At 45.2% G+C, this 15,954-nt stretch overlaps 1 protein-coding gene across 1 annotated transcript in view; it reads left to right on the top strand.

The window, feature by feature from the left end:
• Nucleotides 1–1,289: 1,289 nt before the first annotated feature.
• The window catches only part of LOC117658908 (transient receptor potential cation channel subfamily V member 2-like), a 40,785-nt gene continuing 26,120 nt past the window's right edge, over nt 1,290–15,954 (top strand). The window contains exons 1-6 of the mRNA XM_060692437.2: nt 1,290–1,451; nt 4,437–4,622; nt 6,567–6,700; nt 9,263–9,415; nt 10,725–10,865; nt 12,542–12,840. Of these exons, the coding sequence (XP_060548420.2) occupies nt 1,384–1,451; nt 4,437–4,622; nt 6,567–6,700; nt 9,263–9,415; nt 10,725–10,865; nt 12,542–12,840 (981 nt within the window). The 5' untranslated portion in view covers nt 1,290–1,383. The remainder of the gene's footprint in view (nt 1,452–4,436; nt 4,623–6,566; nt 6,701–9,262; nt 9,416–10,724; nt 10,866–12,541; nt 12,841–15,954) is intronic.

Here is a 15,954-nt window from a genome sequence, read left to right as displayed (position 1 = left end):
CAGTGGAACTGCTTGCCACCAGAAGTCGTGGGTGCTCCATCACTGGAGGTTTTGAAGAAGAGACTGGACAGCCAACTGTCTGCAATGGCATAGGGTCTCCTGCCTGAGAATGGGGTTGGACTAGAGGACTTCTGAGGTCGTCCCTTCCAGCTCTAATACTCTACGTTCTACAATCTCCAATGCAGGCGTGGGTTCTAATTTTTTTTACTACCGGTTCTGTGGGCGTGGCTTATTTTGTGGGTGTGGCTTGGAGGTCATGTGACTAGGTGGGCGTGGCTAGCTGGTCAGAGTCATTTCTGGAGGGTCCTCGCACTTACAACCAGTCCTCGCACTTACGACCCGACTCATTTGTTTGCTTTTAACACTGATCAGCTGTAGGGCGGCCCTTTGAAGCCCCCCGGCAAGAGTTTAAACAGGTTTTTTTCCCTCTAGTCATCAGCTGGGACTCAGGAGGCAACAATAGATTGGGGGTGGGACCAAATAAAAGGTAAGAATAATGTGGGGGGTGGGTGGGAGGGTGGGGGGGGGAGAACCGGTTCGGTGACGTCATATCGTCACCGCTACCGGCTCGGCCGAACCGGGAGGAACCCACCACTGCTCCAATGCCTTCCACACCTCTAACATGGTTGTTTCAAAAGTATGCAGCCAAGCTGGTGACTGGAGAGGTTGAGAGCATAAGATCGTCTTGTGGGTGACATGAGAGCAGTGTTCCAATATTTGAGGCGCTGCCCCAAAGAGGAGGGGGAGGTCACTCCAAAGAGGAGGGGGAGGTCACTTGTACTCCAAAGCCCCTGAAGGCAGGACAAGATGCAACAGATGGAAATGAATCAAGGAGAGAAGCAACTTGGAACTAAGGAGAGAAGTAACTTGGAACTAAGGAGAAATTTCCTGACGGTGAGAACAATTAATCAGTGGAACGACTTGCCACCAGAAGTTGTGAATGCTCCAACACTGGAAGTTTTCAAGAAGAGATTGGACAGCCACCTGTCTGAAATGGTATAGGGTCTCCTGCTTGAGCAGGGGGTTGGACTAGATGACCTCTAGCTCGTGAAGAAATTTCGTCATACAAGCATTGGGACACCGTTTTTCTGCTTTAGACACAGGGGTTAAACGCACAAAGGTCAGAAATCGTTCTCGGTTCCTCCGAATTGAAACCTGAACTGAAGAAATGCCCACATCTCACAGTTGTGGTGCCTGATCTAATTTGTCTTCTCGAGCCTGAGAACTCCGACCACTTCCTCCTTTTCAGGCTTATAATGGTAGCAAACATCCTGGCCGGCAGAGATACTTGAGGCTTCGCTACCCTGCGTAGAAACGCTGCTCTTCCGACGTGCCGCAGAGTGGTTGTGTTGGGGTTGGGGGCCAAAGTTCAGGTGGAAAACAATGGCTGAAGATCCCCGCAAAGGATGCTGGAGATTTGGGAAGATTAAGCATCGTGAAAACCAACCTCAGTGAGTATCTCCTTCCCATCCTAAAATAAAACAATTGGGCTGGGGAATGAGATGAGAAAAGGCGGACTTGCAGTTTTGTTTTAGATCAGAGGCAGTAATTGCTTATTTTTTACTTTGCTACTAATGGGATGCATTTCATTTAACAGATTTAACAGATTGTTGGAAGGGACCTTGGAGGTCATCTAGTCTGACCCCCTGCCCAAGGAGGAGACCCTACCCTAATTTCTGACAGAGGGCAGTCCAGTCTCTTCTTGAAAGCTTCCAGTGATGAAGCTCCCACAACTTCTGTTCCATAGGTTGATTGTTTCTCACTGTCAGAAAATTCCTCCTTATTTCCAGGTTGAATCTCTCCTTGGTCAGTTCCCATTCATTGTTCCTTGTCTGGCCTTTGGGTGCCTTGGAAAACAGCTTGACCCCCTTCCTCCTCTCTGGGGCAGCCCCTCAAATATTGGAAGATGCTCTCCTGTCTCCCCTGGTCCTTCTCTTCACTAGACTAGCCATGTCTTCTGTCCATCTATGGTTCATTCAGATGTCTTTCTTTCTTTCTTTTCTTTTCTTTTCTTTTCTTTTCTTTTCTTTCTTTTCTTTCTTTCTTTCTTTCTTTCTTTCTTTCTTTCTTTCTTTCTTTCTTTCTCTCTCTCTCTCTCTCTCTCTTTCCCTCCCTTCCACCTTCCTTCCCTCTCTCCCTCCCTCCCTCCCTCCTTCCTTCCTTCCTTTTGCTTTGGAAAATAGCTTGACCCCCTTCCTCCTCTCTGTGGCAGCCCCTCAAATATTGGAAGATGCTCCCCTGTCTCCCCTGGTCCTTCTCTTCACTAGACTAGCCATGTCTTCTGTCCATCTATGGTTCATTCAGATGTCTTTCTTTCTTTCTTTCTTTCTTTCTTTCTTTCTTTCTTTCTTTCTTTCTTTCTCTCTCTTTCTCTCTCTCTCTCTCTCTCTCTTTCCCTCCCTTCCACCTTCCTTCCCTCCCTCCCTCCTTCCTTCCTTCCTTCCTTCCTTTTGCTTTGGAAAATAGCTGGACCCCCTTCCTCCTCTCTGGGGCAGCCCCTCAAATATTGGAAGATGCTCTCCTGTCTCCCCTGGTCCTTCTCTTCCCTAGATCAGCCATGTCTTCTGTCCATCTATGGTTCATTCAGATGTCTGTCTTTCTTTCTTTCTTTCTTTCTTTCTTTCTTTCTTTCTTTCTTTCTTTCTTTCTTTCTTTCTCTCTCTCTCTCTCTCTTTCTTTCTTTCCCTCCCTTCCACCTTCCTTCCCTCCCTCCCTCCCTCCCTCCCTCCTTCCTTCCTTCCTTCCTTCCTTTTGCTTTGGAAAATAGCCTGACCCCCTTCCTCCTCTCTGGGGCAGCCCCTCAAATATTGGAAGATGCTCTCCTGTCTCCCCTGGTCCTTCTCTTCCCTAGATCAGCCATGCCCAGTTCCTGCAACCGTTCATCGTATGTTTTATTCTCCAGGCCCCTCATCATCCTGGTTTAGTGGCTCCCGGTTTGCACCGGTTCACAAGAACCAGTAGTAAAAAATTGTAGTAGTTCGGAGAACCGGTAATAACATTGGCTGGCCATGCCCCCGAACCGGTCCCCGGCCCGGTCGCCGCTCACTTACCCCGCCAACTTCATCAGAGGCTTTTTTTTGTTGTTGTTTTTTACTTTTAAAAGCATTTTTTCTACAACCTTAAGAGGTTGCAGAAAAAAATGCTTTTAGAAGCCTCTGAGGATCAGGCAACTCAGCTGGGATTACCAGAGGCTTTTAAAGGCATTTTTCCCCCCTACAACCTCTTAAATGCCTTTAAAAAGCCTCTGGCAATCCCAGCTGAGCTGCGTGATTTATTTATTTATTTATTTATTTATTTATTTATTTATTTATTTATTTATTTACTTACTTACTTACTTACTTACTTACTTACTTATTTATTTATTTATTTATTTATCTATCACATTTCTATACCGCCCTACTCCCGGAGGACTCAGGGCGGTGAACAGCCAAGATAAAATACAGACAGTACAAACATTAAAAGTCCCTTAAAATTATTAAATATTTTGGCCGAAACACAGATTAAAACACCCAATTTATAAAACAAATCAAACGAATTAAAAATTTAAAAGAGGAGAGTTAGGCCAGGCCAGCCTGCTGAAATAAAAAAGTTTTGAGAGCACGACGAAACGTGCGCAGATCCGGGATCCTCCGTATCTCTGGGGGGAGCTCGTTCCAGATGACGGGTGCCCCCACAGAGAAGGCTCTCCTCCTGGGGGCCGCCAGTCGACACTGTTTGGCCGACGGCACCCGGAGGAGCCCCTCTCTATGGGAGCGTACTGGTCGGTGAGAGGCTATTGGTAGCAGAAGGCAGTCTCGTAAATACCCCGGTCCTAAGCCATGGAGCGCTCTAAAGGTGGTAACCAAAACCTTGAAGCGCACTCAGAAGACCACCGGGAGCCAGTGCAGCTCGCGCAGGAGGGGGGTCACATGGGACCCCCCTCCTGCGATCATCAGAGGCTTTTTTTTTTTACTTTTAAAAGCATTTTTTCGGCCGAAGAGGTTGTAGAAAAAATGCTTTTAAAAGTAAAAAAAAAAAAAAGCCTCTGATGAGGTGGGCGGGGTAAGCGAGCGGCGACCGGGCGGGGGACCGGATTGGGGGCATGGCCAGCCAATGTTATTACCGGTTCTCCGAACTACTACAAATTTTTACTACCGGTTCTTGCGAAACAGTGCGAACAGGGAGCAACCCACCACTGGTGTGGCCTTACTAAGGCTTTATAGAAGGGTATTAGTACCTCCCTCTCTTGATCTTGATTGTATCCCTCTGTTAATGCAGTTTAGGATTGCGTTGGCTTTTTTGGCTGCTGCCGCACACAGCTGGCTCCTATTTAATTCTTTGTCCACTAAGACTCCAAGATCCCTGTAGGCCAATCTCTTCCCCCCAACCCTTCCTTATCCAGGTCTTCCTGCCCTTATGATTAGCCCTTGACCCACCTGCCACTGTCACCCTGTCAGGACGATGAAGAAATCCGTCATTCCCCTGGAGACACATCATGGCCCTAGAGAGGATTCAAACGCAGCCGCGAAGGGGGCAGCTGGGGAGGAGCATGGAATGCCACCCTTGGAGACCCCTTTCCAGCCGGAAGCCCCTCCCTCACCCCGGATTCGGGTGAATCTGGATTATTGGCAAGGACTTAACAGGTAAGGAGCCTGGATAGCTCTGCAGACTAAGCACTGTAATTTAACACCAGCTGTCTGCAATTACTGTAAGTTCAAATCTCACCAGGCTCAAGGTTGACTCAGCCTTCCATCCTTTCTAAGGTAGGTAAATTGAAGACCCAGTTTGTGGGGGCAATAAGCTGACTTTGTATAAAATATACAAAAGTATGAAGTGCTTAACGCACCGTAAGCCGCCCTGAGTCTCCGGAGAAGGGCGGCATATAAATCAAATTTTTTTTTTTAAAAAAAGTAATTTATCACTGATAACGGTGGGAATTATTTTGCAGATTTTCAATTTAAATATACTTTATTGAATTTTATATACATACAGAAAAAAAAAATCTCATTTCTATTAACATCGGATATGCAGTGTTTATACATACATGCATAAAATATATCAGGTGTCACTTAAGCTATTTGTTGCTATTTATTTATCGCACCTTATACTCCTACTTTGATTCTATCATTCATCCATTCATACCACCTTTCCCACACTGTATAATACTCTGAGTTCTCAGAGAGAACTTGCAGATTTTGCCTTGATTTCTGTCTTATGGCTTATGGGTTGCTTTGTCCTATGCAGGAGTCTTAAAACAATGTACAAACACAATTATTCGTTTGTTTCCTGCCTTCGTTATTTTTACAAATCCTTCAAGACGGTGAACACATCCAATGCACCTTCCCCCTTCCCAACTCTCAGTTGGGTTGGCTGAGAGAGGGATTGGCCCAAAGTCACCCAACCAGCTTTCGTGCCTAAGGCAGGACTAGAACTCACCATCTCCTGGTGATCGGCTCAAAGGCATCGAGCCTTCCAACCTATTATTAACCTTATTAACCTATTGTTAATCTTCCAACTTTATTAATCTATATTCTATGAGCCGGCTTTCATGGCTGAGGTGGGACTAGAACTCACCAGCTCCTGGTGATTGGCCACAAGTCACCCAGCCAGCTTTCGTGGTTAAGGCTAATGAAACCCCCCCCCCTTTTTTTTTAGTTTTTTAGCTTTTAATTTGTCAATGGGTTTTAATTCGAATTGTTTTAAATTTGGGCCAAAGTATGTAATTCTTTTAATAATTTTAAATTTTGTATTGGTATGTGTTTTAGTTTTGGCTGTGCACCGCCCTGAGTCCACTAGGAGAAGGGGGTATACAAATTGAATAAAATAAAATAAAATAAAATAAAATAAAATAAAATAAAATAAAATAAAATAAAATAAAATAAAATAAAATAAAATAAAATAATAAATAAATAAATAAATAATCACATCACCGTGGTTAAGAAAATCACCATCTTCTGGTGATTGACCCAAAGGCACCTAGCTGCATTTCATGGCTGAAGTAGGACTAGAACTCACTGTCTCCTAGTTGATTGGCCCAATGGCACCTAGCTGCATTTCATGGCTGAAGTGGGACTAAAACTCACTGTCTCCTAGTTGATTGGCCCAATGGCACCTAGCTGCATTTCATGGCTGAAGTGGGACTAGAACTCACTGTCTCCTAGTTGATTGGCCCAATGGCACCTAGCTGCATTTCATGGCTGAAGTGGGACTAGAACTCACTGTCTCCTAGTTGATTGGCCCAATGGCACCTAGCTGCATTTCATGGCTGAAGTGGGACAAGAACTCACTGTCTCCTAGTTGATTGGCCCAATGGCACCTAGCTGCATTTCATGGCTGAAGTGGGACTAGAACTCACTGTCTCCTAGCGATTGGCCCAATGGCACCTGGCCAACTTTCATAGCTAAGGCGGAACCAGAACTCTCCGTCTCTTGTTGATTGACTCAAAGGCATCCAGGCAACTTTCATGGATAAGGCAGGGACTAGAACTCACGCTCTCCTGGTAATTGAGCCAAAATCACCAGCTAGCTTTCGTGGACCGAAGGACTGAATCTTGCCTGGATCTTTTTCCTTTCTTTTCTCTTTTGCAGACCGCGTGATCCAAATTCCTTCGACAGGGAGCGTATTTTTCAAGCCGTGGTTGCGGGAAATCCTGAACTGCTTAATGGCCTGGGCGATTATCTGTGGAAAAAGTCCAGCCATCTCACTGACTCTATTTTTAGAGGTAAATTGCTTACTGTTCCTTGCTGACTCTCATGTCTTTACATCAGCGTAAAAACAAGGCAAGCCTCATAGAGCTGTCCCTAGAAGGGAATATTTGCAGCTCAGAGTTGAACGGGGTGTGTGTGTCAATTAAAATAGAGCTGGAAGGGACCTTGGAGGTCATCTAGTCCAACCCCCTGCTATACCGTTTCAGACAAATGGCTGTCTAATCTCTTCTTTAAAACCTCCAGTGATGGAGCACCCACAACTTCTGGTGGCAAGCAGTTCCACTGGTTAATTGTCCTCCTCACTGTTAGGAAGTTTCTCTTTAATTCCAGGTTGCTTCTCTCCTTGGTTAGTTTCTATCCACTGTTTGTTGACTTGCCTTCTGGTTTTGCTTTGGAAAATAAGTTGACTCCTTAATTTTGGAACACTGCTATCATGTATCGCCCTAGTCCTTCTTTTCTCTAGACTAGCCAAACCCACTTCCTTGTGGAGTTTGTTTGTTTGTTTGTTTATTTATTTATTTATTTATTTATTTATTTGATTTTCATACCGCCCTTCTCCAACAGGACTCAGGGCGGTGAACAGCCGAGATAAAACATAACATATAAAATTTAAAAGCAGTTTAAAAGACATTAAATAATTTCGGCCCTCAATTTAAAACAACCCAGTTAAAAATTAAAACCCCAATCAATTTAAAACCAATTTTAAAATTTGAATATATAAAATACTAAAAAATATTAAAAATTAAAAATCTTTTATAAAAGAGGGAGAAAATTAGGCCAGGCTCGCCTGGTGAAATGAAAAGGTCTTTAAGGCGCGGCGGAAGGTGCGCAGATCCGGGATCCTCCGTATCTCCGGGGGGAGCTCGTTCCAGATAGTAGGTGCCCCCACAGAGAAGGCTCTCCCCCTGGGGGCCGCCGGTCGACATTGCCTGGCCGACGGCACCCGGAGGAGCCCCTCTCTGTGGGAGCGTACCGGCCGGTGGGAGGCTATTTGTGGTAGTAGGCGGTCCCGCAAGTACCCAGGTCCCGAGCCATGGAGCGCTTTAAAGGTGGTAACCAAAACCTTGAAGCGCACCCGGAAGGCCACCGGGAGCCAGTGCAGCTCGCGCAGGAGGGGTGTTACATGGGAACGCCATGTCGCTCCCATTACCACCCGCGCGGCCGCACTCTGCGCCAGTTGGAGCCTCCGGGTGCTCCTCAAGGGGAGCCCCATGTAGAGAGCGTTGCAATAGTCCAGGCGGGAGGTGACGAGGGCATGAGTGACTGTGCGTAACGAGTCCCGAGTTGAAGTCCACAAGACTTAAAAGAGCATTCTTCATGCGCTTTAGCCTCCAAGCCTATGAATCATCTTAGTTGCAGTTTCTTTGCAGTTTCTCCAAAGCTTCAACATCTGTTTTGTAATGTTCATTTGGAGCACCTGAGAAAGCATCCCATGGGTGCAAAATTACAGAATGCCCTTGTCTGCGCCTGAGTCTTCGGAGAGGGGCGGCATGTAAATTTAATTAATTAAATTAAATTAGATTACATTTGGGCTGCAGCTGCCCCCCCCAACCCAGATTCTGCTGGACCTTGGGTGGGCTAGGATCTGGTAGCCCAAACCCCCTCTGAAGATGCTAGATGATCTGTCCCCGTACCCACACACACACAAACACAGCCAGTCAAGGGTTAAGGAAACACTTTGGAACGCACCCAGGTCTTATCTCCCACTTGGCAGCGATAGACACACCGTCTGCCAAGTGACTTTATTTTCAAAGTAAAACAGAAAGATAAATACTCAAGAGTCCAAATGTCCGACACTTTAAATCTTTCTCTCAGCAGTTCCGGACGAGGCTTTAGTGACTATCTAAGGTTTGCTTTGTTCGTCACAAGGATCCTTGACCACCACCCTCTATTATATAGTCTCTGGGGTGTGGTCCAGTGACTCAGTTCTAATCCCTAGCATGCCTCCTAAGCTGCTGCAAACGTTTATCACGCCTTCGGAGGCGTGCGTCCAGGAATGATGTTTCGTCATCACTCTGATCCGAACCAGCTGTCTCCTCTCCCTCGGCCGGCACTTGAGACAATGCCAGAGGGGAGGGGCCTGGAGAGGGAGGCCTGGCTGACTCCTCTTCCTCATGCTCGGAGTTTTCTTCCTCCGATGGGACAGGCTCAGAGGGCGGGGCCACAACACTAGAAGCAACGGGTGCCTCCATCTCTAGATGTTCTCCAAATTCCTCAACTAGTTTGCTGAGTCTCCCCAACGTGAGCCTTTACAGAGAGATGGGGCTGGACTATAGTTCCCATGCGCCTAAGCACTTGTTTGTTGCTGTCTGGGTGGTGGGAGAAGCAACTCATGTCTGGAAAGTTTCCAAGGTGGGAAAAGTGAACCTTGGAAAGACTCTGGGACACTGTTTGGCCTCTTGAAGATGAGTGGACTTCAACTTCAGGAATTTCCCAGCCAGCTTTGCTTTTCTGGAATTCTGGGAGTTGAAGTCCACCCATCTTCAGGTGGCCAACGTGAAGGAACACCGCCTTAGGAAGATGGAAGACGGGGCAGGCATCACCTAAGCTTCCTTCCCTGGGCTTCTTTCTTCCAGATGGGAAGACCGGCAAGACCTGTTTGATGAAGGCCTTGCTCTATTTGAAAGACGGGAAGAACCCCACCATCCCTGAGCTCTTGAAGATAGACAAGGAGACCCAGAACCCCAAGTCTTTGGTCAACGCCGCTTGCACTGGCAGCTACTACAAAGGTCAGGCTTCTTCATGGGACGTTGAGGGTGGAGGACTCTGTTTTCTAGGATGGGGTGGCTGGAAGGAGATCTTCAGTTGGGATAGGTTGGAACTTCCTTCCTTCCTTCCTTCTTTCCTTCCTTCCTTCCTTCCTTCCTTCCTTCCTTCCTTCCTTCCTTCCTTAATTCCTTCCTTCCTCCTCCTCCTCCTCTGCCTCCTCTTCTTCCTTTTCCTCCTCCTCCTCTTCTTCTTCCTCCTCCACTACTACTACTACTATTTCTTCTTCTTCTTCCTCCTCCTCCTCTTCTTCCTCCTCCACCACCACTACTACTATTACTACTACTACTTCTTCTTCTTCTTCCTCCTCCTCCCCATTCCTCCTCCTCCTCCTCTGCCTCCTCTTCCTCTTCCTCCTCCTCCTCCTCCTCCTCCTCCTCCTCCTCTTCTTCTTCTTCTTCCTCCTCTTCCTCCTCCTCTTCTTCCTCCTCCACTACTACTACCACTATTACTACTACTCAGTGGTGGGATTCAAATAATTTAACAACCAGTTCTCTGCCCTAATGATTTCTTCCAACAACCAGTTCACCAAACTGCTCAGAAAGTTAACAACCGGTTCTCCCGAAGTGGTGCGAACTGGCTGAATCCCACCACTACTACTACTTCTTCTTCTTCCTCCTCCTCTTCTTCCTCCACTAGTACTACTGCTATTACTTCTTCTTCCTCCTCCTCTTCTTCTTCTTCCTCTTCTTCCTCTTTGTCTTCCTCCTCCACCACTACTACTACTATTTCTTCTTCTTCTTCTTCTTCTTCTTCTTCTTCTTCTTCTTCTTCTTCTTCTTCTTCTTCTTCTTCTTCTTCTTCTTCTTCTTCTTCCTCCTCCTCCTCCTCCTCCTCCTCCTCGATCTTATGGAAATCCCATAATATTTTAGCCAACAAATTCGGGGAATGTTTATTCATTTCATCAATTTCCATGCCCTCCCCCAATGTTGACATAACAAACCCGTGTGCCTTTCTGAACAGACAGCCAGGAGTGTGGTCATAAAAGTCAAAATGGCCACCGCCATCGTAGGGGACCTTAAGGGGGCTGTTCTCTTCCCATTCTTGAAACCCCATCCCATCCTTGGAAATGCAGGGAAATTAGAGGGAATTTAGTGCTCCGTTAGTGGTACGGTTAAAAAAAATAATGGAGCTTTTTCAGACAAGAAAACAAGTGGACCTTTGAGGGCCCTGCGGTGGCTGCCATCTTGGCCTTTTTGACCGAAACGTGTGTGGACATCTCTGATAAACCCTTCCATCTTTCTTCGGTGCCGTTTCTCCCCTCCTCTGCAGGCCAAACAGCTCTCCACATCGCCATCGAGAAGAGGAGCTTAGATTTTGTGAAGCTCCTGGTGGAGAACGAGGCTGATGTCCACATGAAGGCTTCTGGTTTTTTGTTCCAGCAGGACTACAAAGACCTTCACTTTTATTTCGGTATGGCATGAGGACAAATGTTGTGGGTGCATTTTGCCTTTTTTAAAATTTTTACCGCTCCTGCAGGCATCCTTGTTTTCATCAGCAAAGGGGATTTGATATCCTCCCTCTCTGGGAGACACTGTGTCAGGTGTCGATGTCATCTCAAATAAATTGCACTCCCAAGCAATTAATCTTTGCTGAAATATTCCATTTATTGAGTACGACAGATCTGGCCCCGACTTCGTCGTAGCCGATACTAACCCTCTGACCCCCAAACCCTTCCCTTTCCGTTCCCCAATTCTCATCTTCTCATTGGCCATCTTCCAAGTCAGTCTCCCCAGCTTCTGACCTCACCCCACAGGAATGTTCCCCCCTCCCATCCCATCTCCTAGGGGATATTATCTACAGAGAAAATAAGTAGGTGAAAAGTCAAGCCTCGTCTTTTTATGGCAGCATCAGAATGCTGACACACTGCAGATCAGAGGTGGGCCAACCATGGCCACTTGAAGACCTGTGGACTTCAACTCCCAGAATTCCCCAGGCCAGCCAGCCAATTCTGGGAGTTGAACTCCACAAGATTTAAAGACCTGTGGACTTCCACCAAGGCCGATCGAAGACCTGCTGGCTGGGGAATTCTGGGAGTTGAAGTCCACAAGACTTAGTTGGTTAGTTTATTTTATTTATTTGTCAAGCATGTATAAGATAACAGGTAAAAGTATAAACATAATTTGAATACATGAAAAGAGTCAGTAAAAAGGAATATTAGGACAGGGACGGTAGGCACGCTGGTGCACTTATGCACGCCCCTTACAGACCTCTTAGGAATGGGGTGAGGTCAACAGTAGACAGTTTAAGGTTAAAGTTTTGGGGGTTTGGGGAAGAAACTACAGGTAGTGCAGTCCAGGCATTGACCACTCTGTTACTGAAGTCGTATTTTCTGCAATCGAGTTTGGAACGGTTTAACTTGAGTTTGTATCTATTATTTGCTTAAATAATAATAATAATAATAATAATAATAATAATAATAATAATAATCCCGATTGTAATTGGAGCCCTTGGAGCAATACCCAAAGGGCTACCCCACTATTTAGAAATTCTAAATTTACCGGTCTTGAACATTTTGACTCTACAAAAAACCACCTTACTCGGAACAGCTTACATCCTCCGACGATACCTTGGCAGTTCCTAGGTCCTTGGTTAGGACTCGAGCTGCTGAGCCATTAACCAGCCTCAAAGGCTGTGAATCTCACTAAAGACTAAATAATAATAATAATAATAATAATAATAATAATAATAATAATAATAATAATAATATTGACTTACTCGGAAGAGCTTACATCCTCCGACAATAGTTTAACAGTTCCTAGGTCCTTGGTTAGGACTCGAGCTGCTGAGCCATTAACCAGCCTCAAAGGCTGTGAATCTCACTAAAGACTAAATAATAATAATAATAATAATAATAATAATAATAATAATAATAATAATAATAATAATATTTGCTTAAATAATAAGACCTGCTGTCTGGGGAATTCTGGGAGTTATAGACCTGTAGACTTCAACCTTGGTCACTCAATAGACCTGCTGGCTGGGGAATTCTGAGAGTTGAAGTCCACAGGTCTTACAAGTGGCCAAGGTTGGACACCTCTGATCTAGATGCTCAATGCAACCTTGGCCCATCGTCCTCTCTCTTCCAGGTGAACTTCCTCTGTCCTTGGCTGCTTGTACCAACCAGCCAGAGATGGTCATGTACCTCCTGGATAACCCTCACCAGAAGGCCAGGCTGACCGAACAGGATTCCATGGGCAACACTGTCCTCCATGCGCTGGTGATGGTGGCCAATGACACGGAGAAGAACACCAGGCTCGTGGTCAACATGTACAACATGATCTTGATGAAAGGGGTCGAGATTGACCGTTCCTGCAAATTGGAAGCGATTAAAAACAAGAAACAGCTGACTCCTTTAACGCTGGCCGTCAAGACTGGGAAAGTCAAGGTTAGTTACCCTCCTCGCCATGATACGTAGTCCTCGACTTACAACCATTCGTTTAATGATGCTTCGATGTTACAACGGCATTAGAAAAAGTGATTCACGGCCAGCCCTTGTCGCATCCCCATGGTGATGAGATCAAAATTCGGACGCTTTATGACAGTTAATAGAATAGAATAGAATAGAATAGAATAGAATAGAATAGAATAGAATAGAATAGAATAGAATAGAATGGGGAATGGGGAATGGGGAATGGGGAATAGAGTAGAGTAGAGTAGAGTAGAGTAGAGTAGAGTAGAGTAGAGTAGAATAGAATAGAATAGAATAGAATAGAATAGAATAGAATAGAATAGAATAGAATAGAATGGGGAATGGGGAATAGAGTAGAGTAGAGTAGAGTAGAGTAGAGTAGAGTAGAGTAGAGTACAGTAGAGTAGAGTACAGTAGAGTAGAATAGAATAGAATAGAATAGAATAGAATAGAATAGAATAGAATAGAATAGAATAGAATAGAATAGAATAGAATAACAGAGGTGGAAGGGACCTTGGAGGTCTTCTAGTCCAACCTCCTGCTTCGGCAGGAAACCCTACACCACTTCAGACAAATGGTTATCCAACATCTTCTTAAAAACTTCCAGTGTTGGAGCATTCACAACATTCGCAAGTACCACTGTACTACAAGGCAAAGAGCCTTGGTAGTACAGTGGTCTAAAGCACCCTGTTATTAAGAGCAGCTGCCTGCAATTACTGCAGGTTCGAATCTCTCCAAGGCTCAAGGTTGACTCAGCCTTCCATCCTTTCTAAGGTAGGTAAATTGAGGACCCAGTTGTGGGGGCAATAAGCTGACTTTGTATAAATATACAAAAGGATGAAGGCTATTGCTTAACGCATTGTAAGCCGCCCTGAGTCTCCGGAGAAGGGCGGCATATAAATCAAATTTAAAAAAAAAAAAGTGGTTCCACTGATTAATTGTTCTCACTGTCAGGAAGTTTCTCCTTAATTCCAGGTTGCTTCTCTCCTTGATTAGTTTCCACCCGTTGCTTCTTGTCCTGCCTTCAGGTGCTTTGGAGAATAGCTTGACTCCCTCTTCTTTGGGGCAGCCCCTGAGATACTGGAATATACTGCTATCATGTCTCCCCTGGTCCTTCTTTTCATTAAACTGGACATACCCAGTTCCTGCAACCGTTCTTCATATGTTGGAGTGTCCTGGGTTCCCAGCCATCTTCCAGCAAACAAAGTCAATGGGGGGAAGTCAGATTCGCGTAAGGACCTCATGATTCACTTAATAACTGCTTAGAATGAGAACCATACACCTTCACATAATTTATATGCTGATCCTATAAAGTGGCCATTGTTCCACTGATACTCGACCGCAGCATTTTTAAGATAGGTGGACTTCAACTCCCAGAATTCCCCAGCCAGTCTTGCGTGAAGTATAGATCAGTGATGGGTTTCAAAATTTTTTACTACCGGTTCTGTGGGTGTGGCTTGGTGGGTGTAGCAGGGGAAGGATACTGTAAAATCCCCATTCCCACCCCACTCCGGGGGAGAAGGATACTGTAAAATCCCCATTTCCTCCCGATCAGCTGGGACTCGGGAGGCAGAGAATAGATGAGGGCGGGGCCAGTCAGAATTTTTACTACCGGTTCTCCGAACTACTCAAAATTTCCGCTACCGGTTCTCCAGAACTGGTCAGAACCTGCTGAAACCCACCTCTGGTACAGGTAGTCCTCGACTTACGACACCTCAAATTGATGTGGCTAAGTGACACATTTGTTAAGTAAGTTTTGCCCCCATTTTGTGACCTTTCTCGCCACAGTTGTTAAGTGAATCACTGCAGTGAAATATGAGTCATTTGCCAAGTGTCTGAATTTTGTTCTCCTGGCTGTGGGGATGGTGCCATGGTCATAAGTGTGAAAAACGGTCCTAAGTCACATTTTTCAGTGTAACTCTGAATAGTCACTAAATGAACAGCTGTAACTCAAGGACTATCTGTATTTTCATGTCTATATTGTGGTCTGTGTAACTTGACTTCATTGTGGATCTTCTTGGAGACAGACTAGAAAAAAGGAGAAATAAACATAAGTGCAAGAGGATTAGTATTATTATAGAGCCTTGGTGGCGCAGCAGACTAAAGTACTGTTAAGTAGCACCAGCTGCCTGCAATTACTGCAAGTTCAAATCTCACCAGGCTCGAGGTTGACTCAGCCTTCCATCCTTCCGAGGTAGGTAAAATGAGGACCCGGATTGTGGGGGCAATAAGCTGACTTTGTATAAAATAGAACACCGCTTGGGGGGGCCGAAATCCCTACTAAGCAGGTATATACAAAAAGTATGAAGACTATTGCTTAACGCATTGTAAGCTGCCCTGAGTCTCCGGAGAAGGGCGGCATATAAATCGAACCAATAAATAAATAAATAAATATATTGTTATGAATCATGTTTAATTGCATTTAAGTAATTTATCAATGCGTATAATTGTAATTACTTTGTAATATTATTAATGTTAATTAATTATTGTATTTATAATTATATATATTTATAATTAATTTACATTAATTATGATAATTATAACGTTAATTATTATTGATAATAATGTTAATATTAAATATTATTAATAATATTATAATTAATAGTATTATTATTATTGGTATTTGACTGCAAGGCGAACAAACCGGTCAGTCCTAGAGGAGATCAACCCTGACTGCTCTATGAAGGCCAGATCCTGAAGAGGCAACTCAAATAACTTCCATCTGTGATCTTGTTCAGGAGGGGGGTGCGGACCTGGCAGGTATTACGGAGACCTGGTTGGGCCAGGAGGGGGGGGTTCCCCTCGTTGAAATGTGCCCGCCAGGTTTCCAAGCATTCCATCAGCCGAGGTCACAGGGGAGGGGCGGGGGGGTAGCGGTTATCATTAAAGAAGGTCTGAGACCAAGGGAGGCCACTGTTCCTCAGACGGCCGGCTGTGAATCCCTTTTTGTGAAATGGGGTCATGGGGTTCAGATGGGTTTGCTGATCACGTACCTGGCTCCCTGCCACGTGGCAACAGCCCTGCCTGAGCTACTCAACGTCATCGCCGCGGTGGCGGTTGATACCCCTAAGCTTATGGTTATGGGGGATT

The sequence above is a fragment of the Pantherophis guttatus genome, chromosome 1 (genome assembly GCF_059756535.1).
Source record: "Pantherophis guttatus breed Tessera chromosome 1, ASM5975653v1, whole genome shotgun sequence".
NCBI lineage: Eukaryota > Metazoa > Chordata > Lepidosauria > Squamata > Colubridae > Pantherophis > Pantherophis guttatus.
This window is presented reverse-complemented; position numbering and strand designations above follow the sequence as displayed.